Source organism: Eulemur rufifrons, chromosome 2 (genome assembly GCF_041146395.1).
Source record: "Eulemur rufifrons isolate Redbay chromosome 2, OSU_ERuf_1, whole genome shotgun sequence".
Taxonomy (NCBI): Eukaryota; Metazoa; Chordata; class Mammalia; order Primates; family Lemuridae; genus Eulemur; species Eulemur rufifrons.
In genome coordinates this window covers 29,725,172-29,748,024 of record NC_090984.1, presented here as the reverse complement: position 1 = coordinate 29,748,024, position 22,853 = coordinate 29,725,172, and the positions used below count along the sequence as shown (strand labels likewise).

The following is a 22,853-nucleotide window of genomic DNA, read 5'->3' as shown; positions in this document are numbered from 1 at the left end:
GACTTGTGTGACCTTGCCTGACCTGTGTCCTTATTTGTAAAATGTCAGCAGTGCCATCACAGCCCTCAGAGAGTGGTGACAGCACATGAGATGGTGGCTATAGAGCGTCTGTATTAGCAGAACTGTGGTGCACTTGGGCAGCATGGCGATGACAGGGTGCTCCTTCCGTGCCACCACCTGGGGAATGGACACCTCCCCTGAGCTACCTGACAGGTGCCCGATTCCCCTGTCTGTTGGCGGCCACTTCCAAATACAGCTCTAGTAGCTGCAGTTAAGGTTTTGTCCTGCTGAGGGGCAGCAAGGGTCACTCTGGGCTTGCCCACAGGAAGGCTGTTCACAGAGAGGTGATAGGACCCTGGAGCCCATGGAGCCCATGGACCCTGGAACTTGACTATTGGGTTCGGGTCCTGGCTTTGGTGCTTGTTGGGCCTTGGTCAAGTTACTAACCTCTCTGTGTCTCAGTTTCCCTATCTGCAAACTGGGGATTAAAATAGACCTTTTGCCAAGGGTAGAGGTGAAGACGAAATGAGTTAATACACCTAATGCTCTTAGAACAGTGCCTGGCCCACAGGAAGTGCTATAGATGCTTCAAGCATTTTTATTATTACGCACGACCCGAATAAGAGTCTAGGCCCACTGCAGGTGTAAGAAAAGAGGCTATGATTTACCTGCTCTTTGCCAAACACTCGCCCTGTTTCACAACCATCCTGCAAGAAACGTCCATGTGAGAGGTGAGCAAAGGGTGAGCCTGCTCTAAGCCACCCGGCGGTGAGCAGCAGGGCTGGGACGCAAACTCAGGTTTCCCTGACCCCAAATCTACTGGGCATCCACTGCATGCTGGGTTCTCGTACCTTGACGGCACCGACTCCCTGCTGGGGAAGGTGGGGAGAGCACAGCTCCGTCATGTCAGCCCCTGCTCCAGACCGCGGGCGCCCTCCTGCTGCCGAAGCGAGGCAAGCCCGGGCCCTGGCAGGCAGGGCCACCTGCTCCACTCCCACCTTTTCCGTCCCCCTCCCTGCGCCCTGCTCTTCCGCGTCTGCGCCTGATGGCCAGGAAGCCACTGTCCCTGTGCCCAGGGCCTGTCTCAGGGAGTTAGATCCCCTCCTCAGAACTTCTAGGAGACGAGAGAACAATTACTTTCTGTGTTTTGGGGAGAGAACTTTTAAGTAGAATTTTTGTTTTGTTTTTTTGCCTTTACCCCCGTTGTTAGTTTTCTTACCAGCGCCACTTTGAAATAATTTATTCATGACCTTTTTTCTGCACTATCTTTCATTTTCCAGACATAATCACATCTCTGGCAGGAATCCCTTCCCCTCCTGGGGTTGATAATTACTCTTGCAGATGGGATTATTGGTGCTAATGACTAAGGGGAGAGGTGGCCGGGGAGGGGCCGGCTGTGTGGGGTGGGCAGCGATGGAAGCTTAGGGGCAGGGCTGGCGGGGGCAGAGCTGGCTCTTCCGTGTTCCAGACCTGCTGACTGGGTGGGGGGCTGGAGCCTGCAGGCCCTGGGCCCCTGGGTGCCCACATGCCGGCGCTTCTATCAGTCCTTCCCAACCACCTGTTCCATCGGGACTCTGCCCCAGCCCCAGGAGACGGAGCCAGGGTTTGCAACACCAGTTTGCAGGAGATGAGATTCAGGCACAGAGTGGAGAAGTGACTTGGGCCAAGTCAAACAGCTGGTTGGTGGCAGAGCCAGGCTTGCAGCCCTGGCCCGGCTCCCCTGCTGGTTCTCAGCACTGCCCTCACCTCTCTGCCCGTCTGTCCCGCGGGAGCCTGCCCTGCAGCCAGAAGCCCTCGGTTCCAGGCCTAGCGCGGCGTCCTCACGAGTCATGTCACCTTGGATAAGACTCGTAACTGCTCTGAACTTCAGTTTCCTCACCCGTGAAAGACAGCAACAACACCTGCCTCGCCTTCCTCTCTGGGAGCCGTGAGGACTGAGGAGTTCAGGTGGGAGAGGGCTGAAATGCCCCCTGAAGCTCAGGCTCCACCTACCTTCCAGAAAACACGAAGGGCGGGAGGCCACTTAGACTCCAGCTGAGAACTGAGCTGCCGGGGCTGTCCCTTTTCCTTAGAAAAGGGCCGACAGGGTCTCGGGCTGGTTATTTAGCTTATGTCCACGGCTCTCTCCTCTCCGGGCGGTTTCAGCTTGCGGCTGAGATTGCCGGCTTGGGGTTCACGCGGCTCTAGGCTCAGCTCCTGGTGGCCACCTACCAACTGTGGAAGGTTCCTCCGCCTCCTGAGCCTCGGTCTCTTCAGCTGCAGAGTGGGGGTCCTAACAGCCCCTCCCTACCGGGTTGCTGTGAGGATTAAACAACGTCTACGTGCAGGATGCCTGGCCTGGGGCCCACTGCAGGTACTTGGTGCCCCAAATGTGACCCATCGTCACCTCCACTCATGCACCTACTTCCTATGGCCCTTTCAATGGAGGCTCCCCCGACGGGGCCCCACCCTCTGGAACCTGTGGGTGCTGGTCAGGACTGGCCCCGTCTACGCTGGAGACTTGGACACAAAGGGAACTGGGTATATTGAAAGCGCGATGCCTCGGGCCTGCCCCAGCAGCTTCCTCCCCTGCTGGAGCGAGCTGCAGGCACCAGGCCTGAGACCCCGGCCCCAGCCCGGACCCCGCTAATGAAGGCACCGATGGGGACAACAGCAGCACGACAGAAAGGGGGTGGTCTGAGACAGCGAACATTTATTTTTTTAGAGCAGGAGAGTCAGCAGTTTTCCCTAATGAAGCGCAAACCGCGGGGTCCCAGAGGGGGAAGGCTGGACTCAGCTTAGTGACATAAAACCAATTTTCCCTACTTTGCTCTATGGATTAATTGCCAACATGATTTAACTCACTGGCAACTCCTCTGGCCCCACCGTGCCCCCCTGCCCAGGACAAAAATCAGTAGGTATCTGCTCCGGGGACAGCAAACTCAATGGAGAGACAAAATTGGACCGGGAGTTATGTCACCCATATTCCATCGCAGCTCTGCCACGATTTGCTGTGTGACCTGAGATAAGTTACTTTCCCTCTCTGACCTGGTTTCTTCCACTGTACACTATGGAAGCACTAAGCACTCTTCCAACCGTACCGTTATGAAGAGGAATTTCTGTTTCTGTAGTGTCACACAAGGCATCTCATTCAGTGCACCCACCGACCCTGAAGGACGGGCATTATTAACCCATTTTACAGATGGGAAACTGGGGCTCAAAGAGACCGAGTTTGTTGCCTAAGGTCACGCAGCTACTGAGTGACTGACTTGGGATGCCAACCCAGGCCTGTCTGACCCCAAAGTCCGTGCCTTTCCGCCTGCAGCGTGTCCTCTCTGCGTGCTGCATAACGAACCGCGACAAACATTTATATTTTACCTAATTTATGCTAAGAAGATACTGTAGCACAGTACTATATATTTCTTTTTTTTTTTTTTTTTGAGACAGAGTCTCACTCTGTTGCCTCGGCTAGTGTGCCATGGCGTCAGCCTAGCTCACGGCAACCTCAAACTCCTGGGCTCAAGCGATCCTCCTGCCTCAGCCTCCCGAGTAGCTGGGACTACAGGCATGTGCCACCATGCCCGGCTAATTTTTTTTCTCTATATATTTTTAGCTGTCCAAATAATTTCTTTCTATTTTTAGTAGAGACAGGGTCTTGCTCTTGCTCAGGCTGGTCTTGAACTCCTGACCTCGAGCGATCCTCCCACCTCGTCCTCCCAGGGTGCTAGGATTACAGGCGGGAGCCACCGCGCCCGGCCAGCACAGTACTATTATTTACCCTGTTTCATTGATGGAAAAATAAGGCTAGAGAAGCTTAAGTAACTCCACCAAGACCACACAGCCGGCGACGGCAGAGCTGGGATCTGAGTACTGGGGTGTGTGGGGGCATGTCTGTATTTTCGGGTCATTTCTGCCATTCTGCACTGTCTGTGCTCCTCTCCTCACACGCGCATGGCAGCTAGAGGGTAAATTCCTCACGCCCAGCCAGCATCCAGGAAAATCTTTTACTGCAATAATTAGGAAATTAGTCAACGGCGGGGGGCAGGGGATGCGAAGCTGGTTTTCTGCTCTTAGGGCTATTAGTCTGTAGACCTCAGTGTGATGAAGAATGAAACAATTAGAACAGGAAACGCATGTGCATTACATGCACGTCACCTGGCTGTGATTTTCTGCAGTCCCTCCTGGCTGTGCCTGTCCTCACCCCCGGTTCCAGCTTAGGAGCCACCCAAGAGGCAGATACGCAGCTGGAGGAGGCTGGAGGAGGGTGACGTCTTTAAAGGACATCAGAAACCTTGGAGGAAAATTCAATCACTGCTCCACTGATCCGGATTTTCATAACTCTCGCCCGCTTCCTGCCTCCCCTGGTCAGAGCGGCTGAGGTGTTTGTGTGACCTACCAATGGCGCGGAGAAAGGGGAGAAAAATGCGGAAACGAGTTTGTTCATTTGGGTGATGGAGTGCCCGCTCCCCTCGGCAGCGTGCAGGGTTCAGTAATGGCAGACAGGGCTTCAAAACATTGCGGCATAAATAGATGAGCCCTTTAAGGTAATAGAAATGCTGTCATCCTGGGGAGAAATATGGGCCCCGAATCCCACGGGAGGGGACACTGGGGCCCCTCTCCCCCGCCTCCTGCGCTCCCGTCCCCATCACTGTGGAGCTGAAGGGGAGCATCTGGGCTGAGGAACGGCCACAGGGCCGTTATCTCCCAGCCACACGGCTCCCTGCTGCGGGAGGAGGCGACTGGACAGGAGGGGGTCTGGGAAATCAAGCCTTTGCAGCCTTGGCAGTGACCTCGCAGGCCAGGCGCTTCACTGCAGGCACCAAGGTGACGGCAATTAGTCCTACAGCAGCAGAGGCGGCCCCATCAGGCTGGCCACCTAGGTGAGGCCTTAATTAAGGAAAGGAAAGCCGCTCAGCTGAGGAGCGTGGGGGGCTGAGGAATTGGCCGTCTCCCCTCTGTGTTGAGAAAGTCTATTCTTAGTTCTGCGGCTGCTCTTGAGAACCCAGGAGTTCCTGGTGACCCTGCAGCCCCTGGCCAGAAGGAAGCTCTGACTAACTCTGCTCCATTTCTCACACCCCCATTTCCACCTGTACCCCCAAACAGGGCACTCAGGCGGGGACCAGTCAGCCTCTTCAAGTGGGAGCCCCTTGGGGTAAATAACAACAGAGCAGCAGTGCCAGCATCAACAATAATAATAACAGCTAACACTTGCCAGAAGATCACTAATATGCTGGGCATTCTAAGCACTTTATATGTACTAACTAACTTAATCAGCCAATAATCCTATGGGCTTTATTGTTATTCCCTTTTTACATATAAGAAAACAGGGGCACAGAGAGGTACTGTATCTTGCCCAAGGTCACACAGCTAACAAGCAGAAAACTGGTATTTGAAGGCAGGGAATCTGGCTCCCGAGTCTCTGCATAACCATGACACAGTATTTCACAGTGTAGAAGCTCATGCCGTTGCCCAAAGAACTCAGAGAGCATGTTGAGACATGGCTGTCCCAGGCCTGCGGCAGCTGCCTGGTTATCTGAATGTCAGAGAAGCCAATGGGTAGATTCAAGCCCCAGCCCTGCTGGCAAGGTCCCTTAGGAAATGCCATGAAGTCCCTTCCTATAAAGGTCAGTTCCAGAAACTTCTGCTTTAAGGGCATTGGTCCTCCCAAGGGTTTCACTCATTTCAGAGAGTTTGTTGAGCAAGATGTTCATATAGTAGGCAGGGTGGAGGTGGGGCGGCTAGGAGGTGCAGGGTTAGAGGGAGACATGTCCTTGTCCTCAGGGAGACAGACTCGAGTATGAGCCATGTGCTGTGGGAATGGGACGAAGTGGCTGATTCTGAAGAGAGGAGCATTCATGGAAGGCTTCATGGAAGAGGCAGCCTTTGATCTCAGCCTGAAAGGCCGGGAAGGATTTTCATAGATGTGATAAGGGCTGTGGGGAGGGCCTTGTAGGAGGAAGGACAAGCTTGAGAAAAGGCACAGAGGCCTTGGAGAAGATATAGAAGTCCCCCCTTATCTGCGGTTTCACTTTCCGGAGTTTCAGCTGCTTGAAGTCAATTACGCTCCGAAAATAGGTGAGTAAAATACAAGAAGATATTTTGAGGGGGAGGGAGGGCCACATTCACATACCTTTTATTACAGTATATTATTATAATGTTCTACTTTTAGTTGTTAATCTCTCACTATGCCTAATTTACATATTAAACTTTATCATAGGCATGCATGTATAGGAAAAAACAGTGCATATAGGGTTCAGTACTATCAGCAGTTTCAGGCATCCACTAGGGGTCTTGGAACATATCCCTGAGGATAAGGGGTGACTACTATACTGTTTTGGGGGAAGAGTGAGTCATGTGTGGCCACCATGCGGTCTGTGGCAGGCCTTAGTGGGAGATGAGATTAGGGAGGGTAGGTTACAAAGGGCTGGGGTTTGAGCTTTATTTGGTGGGCAGTGAGGAGCCATGAGGAAGGGTGATGTGACCCCAGCCTGCAAGTGGATGGACAGCTCCACTTAGTCCCCTCACCCACAGTTCAGCTACGTCCCTAGCTCGGGTGGGTGGGGAGAAAGGCCCTCACTTCCTGAGCATCCCACACAGAGACAGCGCCATCACAGCGTCAGGGCTCACTTCTAGGACATCCCTCACAGGGCAGCGCTGCAGGTACCCCAGGACTCTGCTGGTCTGAGCTCACTCTGCACTGTCCCACCCCTGTTCACCTGGCCTGGGCGAGGACCCTGGGTTCTAAGAAGGCACAGAGCAGCCTTGGAGCAGCAGCTCGTGGGGCTGTCCAAGGTGCTGAAACAACGCTGTTGCCATTTTTAGGCGCTCCCGCCAGAATGACGGGCTGCCATCAGGATGACCGGCTCCCACGTCATTGTTTCTGTTGGGCAGAGAATTTCACGCTCATTTTGTAGATGAGAAATAGATAAAGTTGGCAGAACTAGAGCTATGAACTCAGCTTCTTGTTTTCTAGCCCAGGGCTCTTTCCCCCCACCAGGCAGCCCCAGTGCAATTCAACAACACGTGCCCCAAGTGCTTCCACTGTTGCTGTCAAGCTGACATGTAACAGACCCAGACTCTCCTTCCACCTCTAGCCCCATCTCCATTCCCCAAACACTGACAAGCGTGGCACTCCACGGTGCCTCCTGAGACTGACCAATCAGGGTGACCCACAGACGCTTGGGTGGCCCTGCCTGGAGCTGCAGTTGTGCACGTTCATGGCTCTGATCCATCAGGAATCTCTCAGTACAGCTCATCCTGATACCCTCCTAGGGGAAGTAATGTTCTCTCACTACTCTCCTAGTTTACCAATAATTGCTACCATTTTACCAACTGTCTATTGTATTTCAGGCACTGAGCTATGAACTTTCCATATGAGGTTTCTCACTCTCGCAGCAAAGTTTCCTTCTAACAGTTGAGGAGATTCAAGTCTAGGCAGGATAAGTGATGTGCCAGCAGGCAGAGTGGGGACTGAAGAGCCAGGATTTGAACTTAGATTTGTATGGTTCCGTGGCGACCCTCAGTCAAAGCTCATCAACCAACATGGGAGTTCAGTGGTTCCCACCACAACCAGCTTTGTGGTCCCGGGCAAGTCATTTATCCTGTTTTAGCTTCTGCTCCTCATGTGCAAATTGAGGAAAGTGAAAGTGCACCTCCATAGGGCCCTTTGAGGCACAAGTGAGATAATGCACACAGCAAGGGCTCAGTGAGTGCTCACTGCCAGTGTGAATACCATTATTATCAGAGCACAAGCTCTTAGATGGCTGGAGGGGTGTCTGATTAGCCTTTCCACCCCCTTTCCTCCCAAATCCTTAGCAGAGTAAACATCCAGTGTCCTGGGAGGAAGGAGGAAGCGTGTGAGGGTCAGCACACCCAGAGCACCAAGAAGGACCTGCTTCTGCCCAATATCCCTGTGCCCTCAGGGTGGGCACCGCCTGGCTAGAGAAGGCATGTCACTGAGCTCCCAGGGGTGGTTCTGCGCCACCTCGTCAGCACTCCTCATGAGTATGTTGAGTCTCAGACCATTTTCAGCTCTCAGAGAGTCCAATTTCATAAAGCTGTCTCTTCTCCCTTCCTTCCTTCCTTTCTTCCTTCCTTCCTTCCTTCCTTCCTTCCTTCCTTGTTATTCTTCTTTCCTTCCTTGTTATTCTTCGTTTTATTTTTTTTTCTTTAAGACAGAGTCTCACTCTGTTGCCCAGAGTAGAGTGCAGTGGCATCATCATAGATTGCTACAACTTCAAACTTCTGGGCTAAAGCGGTCCTCCTGCCTCAGTCTCCTGAGTGCATCCTACCACATCTGCCTAATTTTTGTATTTGTTGTATAGATGGTGTCTCCTTATGTTGCTTAGGGTGGTCTTGAACTCCTGGCCTCAAGCAATCCTCCCACCTCAGCCTCCCAAAGTGCTTGGATTATAGGCATGAGCCACCGTGCCCAGCCTCCAACATCCTTCCTAAGGAGCATTTGGCAGGGAGAGCCCTGGTGGGAGGGGACAGCTGAGGATGTGGCCTCACATCCATTGCCGTGTTGGCTACTCACATCTGACAGCAGGCAAGACTGATTGACTCCTCCCATCTTACAGATGAGGAAACTGAGGCCCAGCAAGGTGAAGTGACATGTGCAAGGTTACTGAGCCTAGGATGAAGTTCTCCCAACACCTAGAAAAAGGCTTTTTAAATTAGTCCTTAACTAATTTCCCATCTTAAAATCTTTCGAGAAAAAAGGCAGGGCACCTAAATTCACAAACCAACCAGCAAATAAAAGCACTGCTAACTGTTACTGATTGTGGGAGACTTTGGGGAGAGTCTCAGCTGAATCTGCTCTGCTGATTGCCCCAGTTTTGACCAGAGCTGGCTAACTGGGACGTCGCATTCACTCAGACGCTGGGGTGAAGGCAAGAGTAATGGCTTCCCCCTTGGACTTGGTGCGTGCAGAAATGAGTCATGCTGGTTGAGAAGAAGTGACTGTTCTGTAGCCACCGCCAGAAGCCCCTGCCCAACATCCAGCAGGGCCCCAGAAGAGCCTTTCCAGGTATAATGAGGCTGGGCAGGAGACGGATGGGAATTCGCTGGGTCTCACCAAGGCAGCTTGGCTCACGATCTGTCTTAGCCCCAGGCCCCAGGCAGGCGGGACTCCACAGTGAGATGATTCTGACAAGCACCAGTCCCCCATCGTTCAAGGACAGGAAGTCATTTGCATCCCAGGTGGGAGGAAGAGAGGCAGGGGCCTGGCCCAGGGGCAGGGGGCAAACAGATGTCAGCCTCCCCTGGCCCTGATTTTGCCTTTTTCTGAGGACAGTGACTAGGCAGGCACTGGGGTGAAGGAGGAGCAGGGAGGAGAGACAGACTCTGAGCCGGGCCACAGACGACCCTCCACGAGCCCCTCCCATGCGAGCACACACCTTCTTGCTCCCCCATTTCCCCCAGAAGGGTGTGTTTCCTGACGTGGCCCCTGGAGTCCACATAGACCATCTTAGAGACCAGTCGGCTCCTCGCCCCCCGTGTGCCCGCCACCCACAGATGCCCAAAGTCACAGGACTACCCTAGTAGCCAGGCTGGGACTAGGGTCAGGACGCCCACTAGCTGTCTGGTGCAGTCAGCTTCAGTCACCTGGTCACTGGGCTATGTGATATTTTCACTCCCAACTATCCCCTCCTACCCAAACTCAAAACCTAGGGCGTTTCCATTTTTCTGTAGGGGCTATAGACAAAAACAGCAACAAAGGTAAATTAGAGAAGAAACCTCTAAGAGGCAGAGACTTCCCTTTCAAAGATGCCAAAGAGTTCATTTTCACCCCGTTTTGTCTGCACTGGGGAGGAGGAAGAGGGAGCTGAACAGTGTTTTGTCCTAAGCCCTGCTCTGCACACTAGGGACAACCTGCCCTTAAATGACACTGTCACCAGGCAAACCCTCACGCCCATGTGACAAGGGCTTCCTTGTAGATCACTGGATCTCCACCGTGGCAGCACCTTGGCCTCGGCCAGACCACACCTAGACCAAATACATTAGAATCCCTGGGAGTGGGGCCAGGCACCACTGTCTGTGAAGCTTTCCAGGCAATTTCAATGTGCACCCCAAGCTGAGAACCATGGCTGTGTCGCACCTTCCTACGCAAAGCCAGGACCCCTGGCCGGCAGCACTGGCATCACCTGGGAGCTTGTTAGCAACGCAGACCCTCAAGCCCCATCCCGGACCTACCGAATCAGAACCTGCAGTTTAACAAGGGCCAAGGTGATTGGCAAATTCACTGTCATCTGGGAAGCGCTGCTACAATGTGCTCTATAGATTCCGTTTCTACACCCGACAGCAACCTTGTAAGGCAGGTTTCCATTTCACAGGTCAGGAAACAGAACCTAAGAGAGGCTAAGCCACTGGTCCAAGGTCACACATTAGGTGAGGAGGATAGTTCAGGATGTGACCCAGGTCTCGTTCCAAAGGCCACACTCTTTCAACTGCACAAACCACTTCCTACAGCACAATAAAAACTACGGCCATGGGGGACCCCGAAATGTTTGAGTCCTCATCCCCACGGGGCATGCCCCACCTTTGAACAGGATTCCAGTTCCAATGTCAAATTCCCCAGAATCAAACCTCATAAAGGCCAGCATAATTCATGAGAAAATACAAATAGTAAACCAACGTGTGGGGCAAATGTTCACTCTCCTCAGTAATCAGAGAAATGCAAATTAGAGCAACGTTCAGGAGCCATTTTCTACCTATATAATTAGCAAAAATTAAAAAAAAATGTTAGCAAAGTTACCGTGAAATAGGTGCATTCATACCCAACTGGTGGCAGTATAGATTTATGTAACCCTTGAGGAGAGTAAAATGGCAACATCCATCAAAAGCCATAAATATATTATGCCCACTGACCCTGGGAATTCACCCTAAGGAAATAATTCAATAGGAGGGGGAAAGCTATTTGTATGAAGATGCTCATTGCAGCATTCGCTGTGAACACTGGAAACAACTTAATATTCAGCATAAGAGAATGGCTGAGTAAACCGGGGTACCTCCGCTCCTGCCGTGTTACGCAGCCATTTAAAATGATAATTAAGAAGGCCAAGCAGCAACACAGAAACTCGGGTGAAAGAAAGCAGAATGCCACACTGTATATAGCACCGTGGTTATTATGGTATAAAAATATTGCATGCATAAGGATAGGGAAGACAGCCTGTGTTTCTGAGCTGAAGGGTGACAGAAGGACCCCTCCTGCTATCACCTTTACAATGACAAGCCCCAGCCCTAGGAGAACAGCCTCAGGGCTCTCTGGTCACGGACTAAACCTCTGAGGGGGACACCAGGAGGCACTCCCACTCTTTACCCAGGGTGCTGGCCATACCCCTGATTGCACTGGGAGCGGAGAGCTGGCCCGCTGGGGATCTGGAAAGCCATGGGAGGCCCCTCCCTTCTTACCATGAAGCCTGGGGCACAAGTGCAGCCCCCGGTGACGCTGTGGCAGTCAGCGCCGTTCTGACAGGAGCAAGGCAGCTGGCAGCCATCGCCGTAGTAGCCAGCAGGGCAGGATTCGTTGCAGTGGTGGCCAGACCAGCCTGGCTGGCAGGTGCAGGCTCCAGTTACTGGGTGGCAGCTGAGCAGACAAGAGAAGGGTGACAAGACAGTCCAGTCTGAGATGCAGCCATGTCCCACCCTCAGCCCACCCCAAGTCTCGTCTGCCCAGGGTAGCAGGATCAGAGGGCCTCTGAGGTTAACTTGCGCAATGTCTTGCTTATCAGAAGATGCCAAGGCCACATGGTCTTAATTAGCACCCAGCAACTGAGGCTCATGGTGGTTACGTAACTTGTCTAAAGTCACACAGCAAGGAGGTGGCAAGATCAAGACTGCAACACAGGTCTTCTGACTCCCAAACAAGCATTCTTTATAATACAAACACGGACACCAAAGCAGAGGGAGCCTCTTTAGTCCCTTGCCTTATGGACTATATGGTCCAAAATGTGGGGACAGGCACGAGAAGGTAGCAATGACACCCAGTGGCTTTGCATATCGTAGGTGCTCAATGAATATTGGCTGAGTTAAAACAAGAACTTGGGGCAGACGTGGCCTCCCCTCTCTGGTATTGTCTGCCCTGGAGATGATTTCCCCACCCTACCCTTTGCTGGGGCTCATTTAAAAAAAATTTTTTAGAGATGTCTCTCTGTCGCCTAGGCTGGCGTGCAGTAGCACGATCATAGCTCACTGGGCTCAAGCAATCCTCCTGCCTCAACCTCCTGAGTAGCTGGGACTACAGGCATGCACCACCATACCCAGTTAATTTTTTAAAAATGTTTTTGTAGAGATGGGGTCTCATTCTGTTGCTCAGGATAGTCTCAAACTCCTGGTCTGAAGCAATCCTCCTGCCTCAGCCTCCCGAAGTGCTAGGGTTATAGGCTTGAGCCACTGTGCCTGGCCTGCCAGGGCTCATTAAGAGCATGTGAGCTCTTCTCCATCCCCTACCTACCTAGGCCAGAAAAAGGACCATTTGGCTAGAGGCGGGGTCTCCCTGGCAGGACCTCTAGAGAGCGGGGCCACCTCTGGCAGGCAGCTGTCTGATCAACAGCCAGTGTCCATTCATGATCAGGGGATGCTGGGTGTGGTGACCACGTGGTGCTCAGGGCTCCTGTGGGGGCACAATTGACCGACGGCCAGAGCTGCTGTGTCTGAAACCCAGAGGCCACGTTTCCCATGGGTGCTCCCAGCTGGAGCAGAGCAGGGACACCAAGGTGGGCACACTCCTGGGAGATCTGGGGCTCCTCTGATGGGCTCCTTGGCTTCAAGACTCCCCATCTTGCCAGATTTTCTAAGAACTGTGCTGCATATGGGCTAAGACTCTTCCACCCAGCTTCCCTTCCTTCCCTCTCCCTCACACGGGTCAGGCCTACACTGTGGTCCGGCAGCTCTCCCCGCCTCCCCAGCTCCCTCCCCATTTCTGCCCCAGACTGTCCCCTAGTAAATCTCTTACACTTGGCATCAGCTTCCGGAGAGGGCCCAGACTAACACACTGGAGAAGAGCTGGATGGTAGAGACAGACTTCTTAGATTCCCTGTGTCACCTGCCTCCTTGCTCTGGAGTCCGGCTCAGGGGACATAGTCAGGAGAAGCAGGCACCAGGCTGGCAGGAGGAGCCTGGCACAGCCTTGGTTCTGCTAAGTTCCACGGGGACACGGCTTTGTCTCTCTGGATCCTTGGTGGGTCCCCGGTGTCTGGCTCACATTCACTGCCCAATTAAATATTTGGGAATGAACATAGCTTTCACTAAGTGTAATTATTTTCCATTGATTATTTATTATTTTCTGTCAGTTTGTTTACCAGCTGTCTCCCCCACTAGGCTGCAGCCCCACGGGGGAGAGGCCTTTGTCCTGTTCCCCTCTCGGGGCCCAACAGAGTCCCTGGCACACTGGAGGTGCTTAATACACATTTGGCGAATTAATTAATGAGAAAACTAATTGTGTGAAGCCCAGTCAAGCTGTTTCTCTTCCAGGGACCCTGCTTTTCTCACGGAAGATGAGGAGGTGGACAAGAGCCGACAATTACTGAATACCAAGCAGCTAATAATCACTCTGGAAAATGTTTAGTACGTTTAGTCTCATTAATCATCACGTCTCAACAACGATCAGATACCACTTCTCTATCAAAACAGGAACGATATATTTAAAATGCTGATGAAGCTTTCAAAAAAATTTGGGGTTATGTATCAGGGGACCTAAAAATATTCAGGCTCTTTGGTCTCATAATTCCATCTCTAAGAATCTATCCCAAGGAAATAATCTTAGTTGTGGAGAAAAATTTATGCACAGAGATGTTCCCTGAAGCATTATTTACAACAGCGGAAAATGGAAGCAATTTAAATAATAATAAATATATGTGACCAGGCTATTAAAGCGCCAGGCACTTTACACATATATTTCTAATCTTCAACTGAGCTTGTGAATTAGGCATGTGAGCCTCTATGTAACAGATGCCACTCGGAGGTTATGTGACTTGCCCAAGGTCACACGGCTAAGTCGGTGAGTGGTGGGTAGAGCTGGGATTCAAAGCCAGGCCTGTCTGGCCACGTGTTATCCACTGCCCTGTGCACTGGTGACATGAATTATGACCATCCATATGCAGGAATGTTAGAAATGTACTCGATTGTTTTCCAAGAATATTTTATGATATAAGCTTAAGTGAAATAAGCACATTGTATACTAAGTCATGATCTAAAATATGAAGAAAGTGATATAGATACAGGCCCAGATGAAGAATGAACAAATTACAACAAAATAGCTTTTGTCTTTACCTCCTGGTTGAGAAATTATGAGTGATTCCAGGTTTTTTTCTTTAAATGTATTCTCTAACTTCTAAAACTGAGCATCAATTATATTTATAAACAGATAGAAAGCAATAAAAATCGTAAATATGTAACAAAGAAGCATGGGTGTAAGGGATGAGTGTTTGAGGATTTTCTGACCTTTGTGGTTCAAGAAAAATTCCTGCCTGAGCCCCCGAGCACTGGAAGGGGACACTGCACGGGTGGCCCTGACCCTCAGCCAGGTGGTTTTGGGGCACTACTCTCTCTCCACACTTCTAGCAGAGCCGTTAGGCACAGACTTTCTAGGTTGCAACTTTCCAGGGGCCTCCTCTGAGGCTGACATTTCCGGTAGAGAGACCGGCTCAGTCACGGTTATGGAGACCGACACGCTTGACCCCAGGAATGACCTGGCAGGTCCTGGCTGCAGCCGTCAGCTCTGCCCAGACCTGGAGATTCTAAAAGGTCTCAGGCTCATTTCTGCCCTTCCCATCAATAGGTCCTTCTGCTGTCTCTGCCTTGTGAATGGTCACGCTGGAACTTACCTGTTACCTGCTCTCGCTTTGGCCAGGGCACCACCCTGTGGAAAGCACACCGGGCAACCGGGCAACCGGGCACACCACAGGCCAGCAAACACCGGCTTCTAAGAACTCCCCGCATTTCCCACCTCTGATCTCTGTTGCCATCGCTTAGGCTGCTTAGGGATGTGTCCAGGTGCTAATTTTACTTTTTACTCTGAGAACCAGAAGGCTTAAAACCAAATCTGCAATCATTCCTTTCTTTCTCCTTTGTATGTGCCTACAATTCTATTTCTAAACATGGGATATGTATTTTCTTAATTTGATTACTTATATTATAAAAACTCCAAAAGTCCCTTTGAAAAGAGGGTAGGGAGTGATGGCTGACAGTGATTACGACTGAGAACTGTGATCATCGATCTCAGAACCTCTGTCCCTCAGCAGAGGGACCTGCACGTCCCCCTCTCCCAGGCATCTCTTCCTCCCCATGGGCGACCCCTTCCCCTCGGGTCACAATGGTGGGCCAGGGACTGCTATATAGGCTCAGGCAAAAGTCTCGATCGCTGGTGTTTAGGCTGGTTCCGTTCTCTCTGGCCTTTCCTTTTCTCCTATTTCCCCCAGACACAGATTAATCACAAGTTAATAGGAGCCGAAAGCTGAAAAATACAGGAATCTTTTCAGAGTGTATTTTTCTGCCTTTCTTTTGGCTGCTATGCGATTTCTATCAATGCCGCATCTGTTGGCTAAATCAAATCTTTCAAAGGTAATATACGATCATGGCTTCTGGAATTAGTCTATGACAATCCAATTGTCGAGAGGACATTTAAGAGGCCTGACACACAGGCACTCTTTCTCAAGGTTATCGCTTCATGAAGGAGGACGGTGTCTGTGTGTGCCACACACACAAAGGGAATGGAGTGTCGTAAGGGGAATGCAATGTTGGGGAATTTCGCTGGCCGCTGCTTCCTTCCCAGGGCTTGGATTCAAACCCTGGGGAGCAGCCTCACCAGACAGGCACGGAATAGAGAGGATGGGGCTACGTGGGTGGGGCTAGGCGGGTAGGGCTTTTTTTGGTTGGAGGTTGGGAGTACTTTGTCTCCCTGGGGAGAGATGCTTAAGACCTTGCAAGCCGTCGTGGTGGGGGCCTTGCTGCAAGCTCTGCAGACGTCAGAGAGAAGAGAGGCTGGGCTTCTAGGGGTCCACACGCCATCCCCCAGGCAGTTGGGTGGAAGTTTCACTTTCAAAGATCACAAGAGAAATTTCCCCCCACTGGGTCGATGAAAGATGATGGGCAGATTGGGAAACTGAGGCATAGAGAAGTCCATATATCAGGGCATTCACTTAGACTAGGTAGGCCTGAGGCCAGGACTCAGGGGTCCCAACCCCCACCCTGTACCTACAACTTGGCTGCCTTGAGATTAGCAGTCACAGAATCATTCCTTTGCTTTTTTTGGATCTCAAGAGAAGGATCTACACCAGGACAAAGGCTCGTGGGAAAAGAAGGGCTGACCTGTGTCCACACAGAGAAAGAGAGCTATTTTCTGTGTCCACGAGAACAAAGTCAAGCGTAGAGTGAGAGTTCAGTTACACCAGAGGCTCTCAGCCTCGTACCACTTTCCCTCCCCCACCCCACCCTGGGACATCTGACAATGTCTGGAGACATTTTTGGTTGTCAGAACTTGGGTAGGGGAGAGGGGAGTGCTACTGGCATCTAGAGGGTAGAGGCCAGGGATACTGCTAAACATTCTACAATGCACAGGACAGCCGTCCCTAACAAAGGATTATGCAGCCTAAATTGTTAATGGTGGCAAGGCTGAGCAATGCTGAGCTAGACCGAACAAGAAACTTTGTGAATGTCAGGTGCTCAGTCACCAGGGCAGTCTGCCAAGAGAAAGGGGTGAAATATTAACAAAGAAAAAAAAACAGGGCAGACAGCAGCTAATGGGCAGAACCACCTAGAGGGCCGGGCTCTTTACGATGCACTCAGGCACTCTCCTTACTGAAGGCCTCTCTGTGCCAGGCACCAAGCAACCCTGAGGCTGGAAGCTACAGGGATGGACAGGCCAGGCTGCACGTGCCCTCAAGGAGCCCAGGCCTGTGACAAAGCTCCCCTTGAGGAGGTGGTGATGCAGATACTGAGAAGTCCAGCAGGGGCGGGGGGTGCAGCCTGGCAGGCACACTCAGAGCCCCCACTGCTATGAACCCCTACTGCCTTCCAGTCCCTGAAACATGACACACGTTAAAGACAGTAAAGCAAATAATCATCAATATTGGATGCGCTGAGATTAGCGACAGAGGAAAGGGAGTCCTTCCAGATAAATAATGCATCGAGGACTCCTTCAGAGGAAGGATAAATAATGCAGGGCACGGTTGCTCGGGCATGGGAGGAAAACAATAGCTCTTTAATTTGGGGCTTGGTTGGACCTCTGTGGCCTGGATTCTCCCTGCATTGGACCCTAGCCGCAGCCTTGCTTCCTGTCCCTGAGAGAGTCCTCCCTCGGCTTCCCTGCAGGACGGGGGATCCTGGTGCTGCCTTCTACCCGTGGAACAGTCTGAGCCAGCTGCTCAGTCCCCTGGCCAGCCTTGGAGCTCTCACTCTGCCTCCAGACCCAGCCCAGACGCTGCTTCCTCCAGGGAGCCTTCCCTGACCAATGTAGCAATCCCTTATGGTGTTTTCTGCACACAGTCCTAAGTCGCAGTTACTTGGGTACACGTTGGGATCCAGCAGGGCCAGCCAAATATATTTCATCAATTCCAATATGCACGTCTCCACATTTTCACCTCTCTGCCACCGAGTGTGTTACACAGTCAACGGTACATCATGGTTCAGTTGACAGGATTTTCTTTTTTGAGTAGTACATAAAATAAAGCTGTGCCTCACTACTGGTGTTGCCTTGTCTCTGAAGAAATATGATACAAGTGTGTTACCTCCTCATAGGCCAACTCTGCGGGCACTCAGTGTTTGTTGAATGAATGAGGGAACGGAGGCCATACACAGGAGGTCATACACGGGCCAGCTTGGTTGGCTCCAGGACCCTCTGTGGACAGTGTCCTTCCTGACCCCTCTGGCTTTGCCTGGCACCACCCAGCCACTCAGCTCCAGGGACTGAGGACCGTTGTGGACTAACTCCCGACACTTGCTGAGATGTCTCTGTTTGCAATGGCCAGAGGCTCCAGACAGACCAGTGAAAATCAAAAGCAGGAAGCGAAGGGGGCCTGAGGCTACGTGCTCAGACAGCCGGCAAAGCAGCCCTCCCACAGCTGTGTGCAGGCCCAGGGAGAAGGGATGCCGTGCCTGCCCCTCACTGCCCAGGTCAAAGGCAGCCTGGGTGCAGGGCCCGGGAGGCGTTTTTCCGGGCCGACAGCCTCGCGTCTCACCGGAGGGCAGCCTGGGCTGCTGTGTGCAGCAGGTCTGGCTTCACAGGTTCAGACTGCTTTGGAAGCAGGGGGTGGGACCAGCTTCTGCCATGTGTCCCCAAGCCACACAGGACACAGAGTGCAGGGAGAGGCTAGCCCCAAGCCCAGGTCCTGAGGAAGGGCTGCCCTCTCTCCCTCCTGCTCCTCTACCCTTGCCAGGGCCTGCTGGACGACCCTTTCTAGGCCCCAAGGTCCCAGGATGGGCAAGATGGATTTATTTTTTTATTTTTTTATTTAGAGAAAGGGTCTCATTCTGTTGCCCAGGCTGGAGTGCAGTGGCATGATCATAGCTCACTGCAGCCTCAAACTCCTAGGCTCAAGCAATCCTTCTGCCTCAGCCTCCTGAGCAGTTAGGGCTATAGGTACGTGCCACCACGTCCAGCTGGGCCATATTAATTTTTAAGGTCCCTTTTAGTACTGACGTTCTGTGGCTCACCCTGCTCCTGCCCTAGTGGTCCTGTCTCTAGTTAGATGCCGTGTATGTGGAGGGGAAATGTCCTCCAGGACCATGTATCCAGAGCTTGTGGCACCCTGAGCCCTGCCATCCCAGCCGCCAGGACCACGCAGCCCCGCCCCACTCCCACTCCGATCCCTTGAGCCAGCTCCCTCCTTGCTCCTGTGCGTGGGGTCTCAGATTGGCCCACTTTGAAATGCAGGCAGCCAGGTGCAGTGGACAGAGGCAAGTGACCTGGGTTCAGGTCCTGCTCTGGCTATGTGGCCTTAGCATCCCTGCTTTTCGTCAAAGTGGTTATCAGAGCTGATCGCTGAGGTCCCAGCTCTTTTCCCACCCTGCCTGGATGGCCACATCAGAGGTGGGGTCCGTGGCCTGAGGAGGGGTCTTCACCAGAGCCCACACTGTCCCTGTCCCTGGGCTCATCTGTCCCCAGCTCATACCTGATGGTGTTGTCGGCATCGCAGGGGCAGGGCAGGGTGCAGCCCGGGCCGTGCAGGCCCTCGGGGCACAGCCGCTCTTGGCAGCGTGGGCCCTTGTAGCCAGGCTGGCACTCGCAGGCGCCCGTGGTGGGCGAGCACTGGCCCCCGTTGTGGCAGTCACAGCGCTGTGAGCACTGGAAGCCGAAGGTCCCGAAGGGGCACTCCTCCTGGCACCTGTGGACAGCAGAGCAGAACAAGGCTGTGGGCTGGGACCCCTCGCTGGCCCTCAGGATCCGCCAGCCCCAGCCCTTCCTGCACCAGGCCTGGGCCTGCTGTGCCCCGCCCCCGTGCCTCCTCTCTCTTCTCTCCTCCTCCAGGGGGTGTGCCCGGGTTTAGTTCACCCAGTCAGTGCCCCCGCAATGAGTTTGTACTTTCATATTTCATTGACTCCAAGCCTTATGCTTTCTTTTCACTTATAATAATGGTGGTAAAATATATGTGTTTGATTGTTGGAGTCCCCTCTAAAACTCATGTCGAAGTTTATGGCCAATGCAACAGTATTAAGAAGTGTGGCGTGTGGCAGGTGATTAGGTCGTGCGGGCTCTAAGTGAGGGGGTTTGTGCTCTTACAGAAGGGCTGGAGGGAGCTGGACAGGTCCCCTTTTGTGCCCTTCTGTCCCTTCCACCATGTGAGGACGCAGCATTCAAGACACTAATTTGGAAGCAGGGACCAGGCCCTCACCAGACACGGAACCTGCCAGCTCTTTGATCTTGGACTTCCCAGCCTCTAGAACTGTAAGAAGGAATTTCTGGTGCTTATAAATGACCCAGTCTCAGGTTTAGCTACAGCACCATGGGAAGAGTTAGACAATATGTAACATAAAATTTACCATTTTAACCACGAAGTGTACGGTTCAGCGGTTGACAACATTTATATTGTTGCGCAACTATCACCACCATCTGCCTCAAAAAATTTTTCATCTTCCCAAACTGAAACTGCGTACCCAGGAAACAATAAACCTCATGTTTTAAAAATACATTTTAACATCTCTGAAATTAGATAAGACTTATAACTCACGGCATATCCTAGTTTAATTACCGGTGTTTTTCATTCTTAGCAGTGTGACATAAGGATGCATCTTACAATCAGTGGCACCTTAGATTTGATGAAATGGGACAATTTCATTTCTGTACATTGTCTGTTTTTTCAGTCTTTTCGGCAGATGCACAGTCTCTCTCGTCCTGCTGGGAGCTGTGTCTCCTCCCCTGTATTTCCTTCGAGTAGAAGAGGCATCCTCTTTCATTGGACTGGGGATTCCGCCATGACAGGGGCTATTTCCCCTTCCTTGGATTGGGGGTCCCTTGGAGGCAGGGGCTGAGTCTCTCCCATTAGCCTGTGAGCCCCCAAGGAAGAGGGCCGGGCCCCCTTTGTGTCCTGCACGTGCTTGGGCTGGTGCTCGGAGCTCCCCACCTAAGGATGATTATTTGACCTCATTTGACTCACAATCACCGGTGTGCATCCCCCGCGAACCCCACTGCTGACAGCCCGGATTCCTGAATTGCCCCAAAACCCTTACCCCAGCCCTGGGCTGTTTCCTGGGGGATGCAAATCTTTGTCATGGTAACTGGATCCTGACAAGTTAAGGGTAAACCTGGGGGCCCCGGGGTAAAAGAGGGGGAAGACTCCTGCACCCCAAAGACAAATGACCTCTGGGTTATCTGCATCCCAGCTCGGCTTCGATGGCGCCAAGGACGGGAACTGACCTAAAGCACTGGCATCCGCTTCCTCCTCATGACACGGGATGATCAGACCCAAACCTCATCAGTTGTTGGAGGATGAAATGAGATACTGTGTGTAAATGTTTAGAAAGGCACCCAGCCCATGGTTGGGGCTCAGTAAGAAATGTGAGTTATTATTACTATTCCTCGTGTCAATAGGGTTTTCTACAGTTCTTATAACAGAAGGTCTGACTGCTGACCTTAAATTCTGGCATGAAAAAGCTCAAAGGGAAGAATTCTAAAATGTGGAGTGGACTTGAGGAATTATAAGAGTTTTAATTATCATATTTTTCCATTTTCCAGGTTTTCTATATGTCTTCTACAGTAACGGGGTTGCAGGGACGTAACAAAAGCTGTTTTTTAAAGAAATACAATACAGCCCTAACTTCTTTATCATACATCTTGGAGGGTCACGGGATGGAACCAAGCGCTCTCTACAGATAGGGCAGGGAGTGCCACGTCTGGGTGAGCCCGTCTGTCTGTCATGAGGCGAGTGGCCAGACCGCAGCGGATGCGGTGGGGCCGGCCAGTGCATGGGGGACAGAAGTAGCCTGTGTGTCGAGGCACTAGCCACGGCAACTCAAGATTGGGGCGACCCTGCCTCTCTTCTCTGTTTCTGTTGCTCTGTGCCCACAAGCACAGAGAGAGAGAAGAGGACAGTGGCTGGGGACTGGCCTCCATTCTCCCCTCTGAGAGCCGCTGTGGCAAGCGAGTGATCTGGCAGAATGGAGGGGCAGCAGGGGTGAGGACGGCGGTAGCCCTGGGCCCCATAGAGAGAGGGGCCTCCTGCTGCTCAGGCCCCACAGCCCGTCCCCAGCCCTGCAGCAGCAGATATTGTCATCACCCTCACTTTGGAGTCGAGGAGGCTGACATGAGACAGGGCGGTGACAGTCCCAAGTGCACACAGCCTGCAAGTGGCTAAGATGACCCCCGATGGTCTTCCTGCAAATCTTGCTGTATGTTAGCCCATCTGAGGCCTCAGGAAGGGACAGAGAGCAGAAAACACAGGGGGAAAGAGGAAGGAAAGAAGGAGATGTCTGGAGAAGGAATGGAAGGTAGAAGATAGAGGAGGAGGAGAAGTAGGATGGAAGAGGGAAGAAGGGAAACTGAGGCAGGAGGAGAGGACAGAGAGCCATTGAAGACGGACCATCACTATCTGAACTGCCAGCCCCTGTTCAACCCATGAATGAATTCTTCCAGAAGTCGCTGAGCTTTGTTTGCCTTGAATGTCTCAAATGTCAGGAGAGAAAACTCAAACCAGGAGACATCCCCTGATGCCTCCTTCCTTTCACGTGAACATTCCTGCTCCCTCCTGCCTAGCAGGACTGGCAGAGAGCCCTGACCCCTGAGCCCCCCTGAAGGGCACCTCCCTATCCTGCTATGCTTTTGGGGTGACTGGACCCACAGCCCTAGAAAAAGAATCTGGAAACGAAATATTGACAACCTAATCCATTTACATAATCTGCCTCTTTTTTTTTCCCTACTCACAATTTAAACAACTTATTTATTTAGAGATCAAGCATCGACTGCTAATGAATTTTACACAAAGCATGCTAATAACGGGGCCCGTGGAACAGAAGGGTAATCACAGCAGGAATTAGTTTTCTACTTAAACATCCTTCCTCTGCAACATATCAATCTAATGTGTCCGATATTACCATTAACAACCAGATACATTGCTCAATTAAATTACAAAATGAGCTGCAAAGCCCTCGTTACGTTTCGTGTTTAATTTGCACAGGACTCTGCCTATCCGGGGAGGCCTGCGTTATTACACCCACTCAACTTTAATATGCTCGTGATGATTTGGGGTGAGTTAATGCGGCTGTCGCCTACAAAATTAATGGAGGCAATTTTACAAAATATTAAACACCAGGCAGCCCGTTTAGGTGCGAAACCCAAATGCTACCCGGCCTCCTACTGAACTCTCCTGTGGTTGGTTGGCGGGGCTTGCCGGAGGGCCCTTTGGCTTTGCAGGTTTTTCTCTGCCCTGCATCTTGGGCCAGGA

General features: G+C 52.0%; 1 protein-coding gene across 10 annotated transcripts in view; it reads right to left on the bottom strand.

Annotated features, from left to right (window-relative positions):
* The window catches only part of MEGF11 (multiple EGF like domains 11), a 340,068-nt gene that overhangs the window by 46,818 nt on the left and 270,397 nt on the right, over positions 1-22,853 (bottom strand). For all 10 annotated transcript variants that reach the window (XR_011231486.1, XR_011231484.1, XR_011231485.1 and 7 more), the window contains 2 exons: positions 19,089-19,301; positions 11,392-11,566 (listed from right to left, as the gene is read on the bottom strand). Coding sequence is in view for 7 of the 10 variants with exons in the window: in XM_069458609.1 (XP_069314710.1) it covers positions 11,392-11,566; positions 19,089-19,301 (388 nt within the window). In the remaining 3 variants the exon portion in view is untranslated. The remainder of the gene's footprint in view (positions 1-11,391; positions 11,567-19,088; positions 19,302-22,853) is intronic.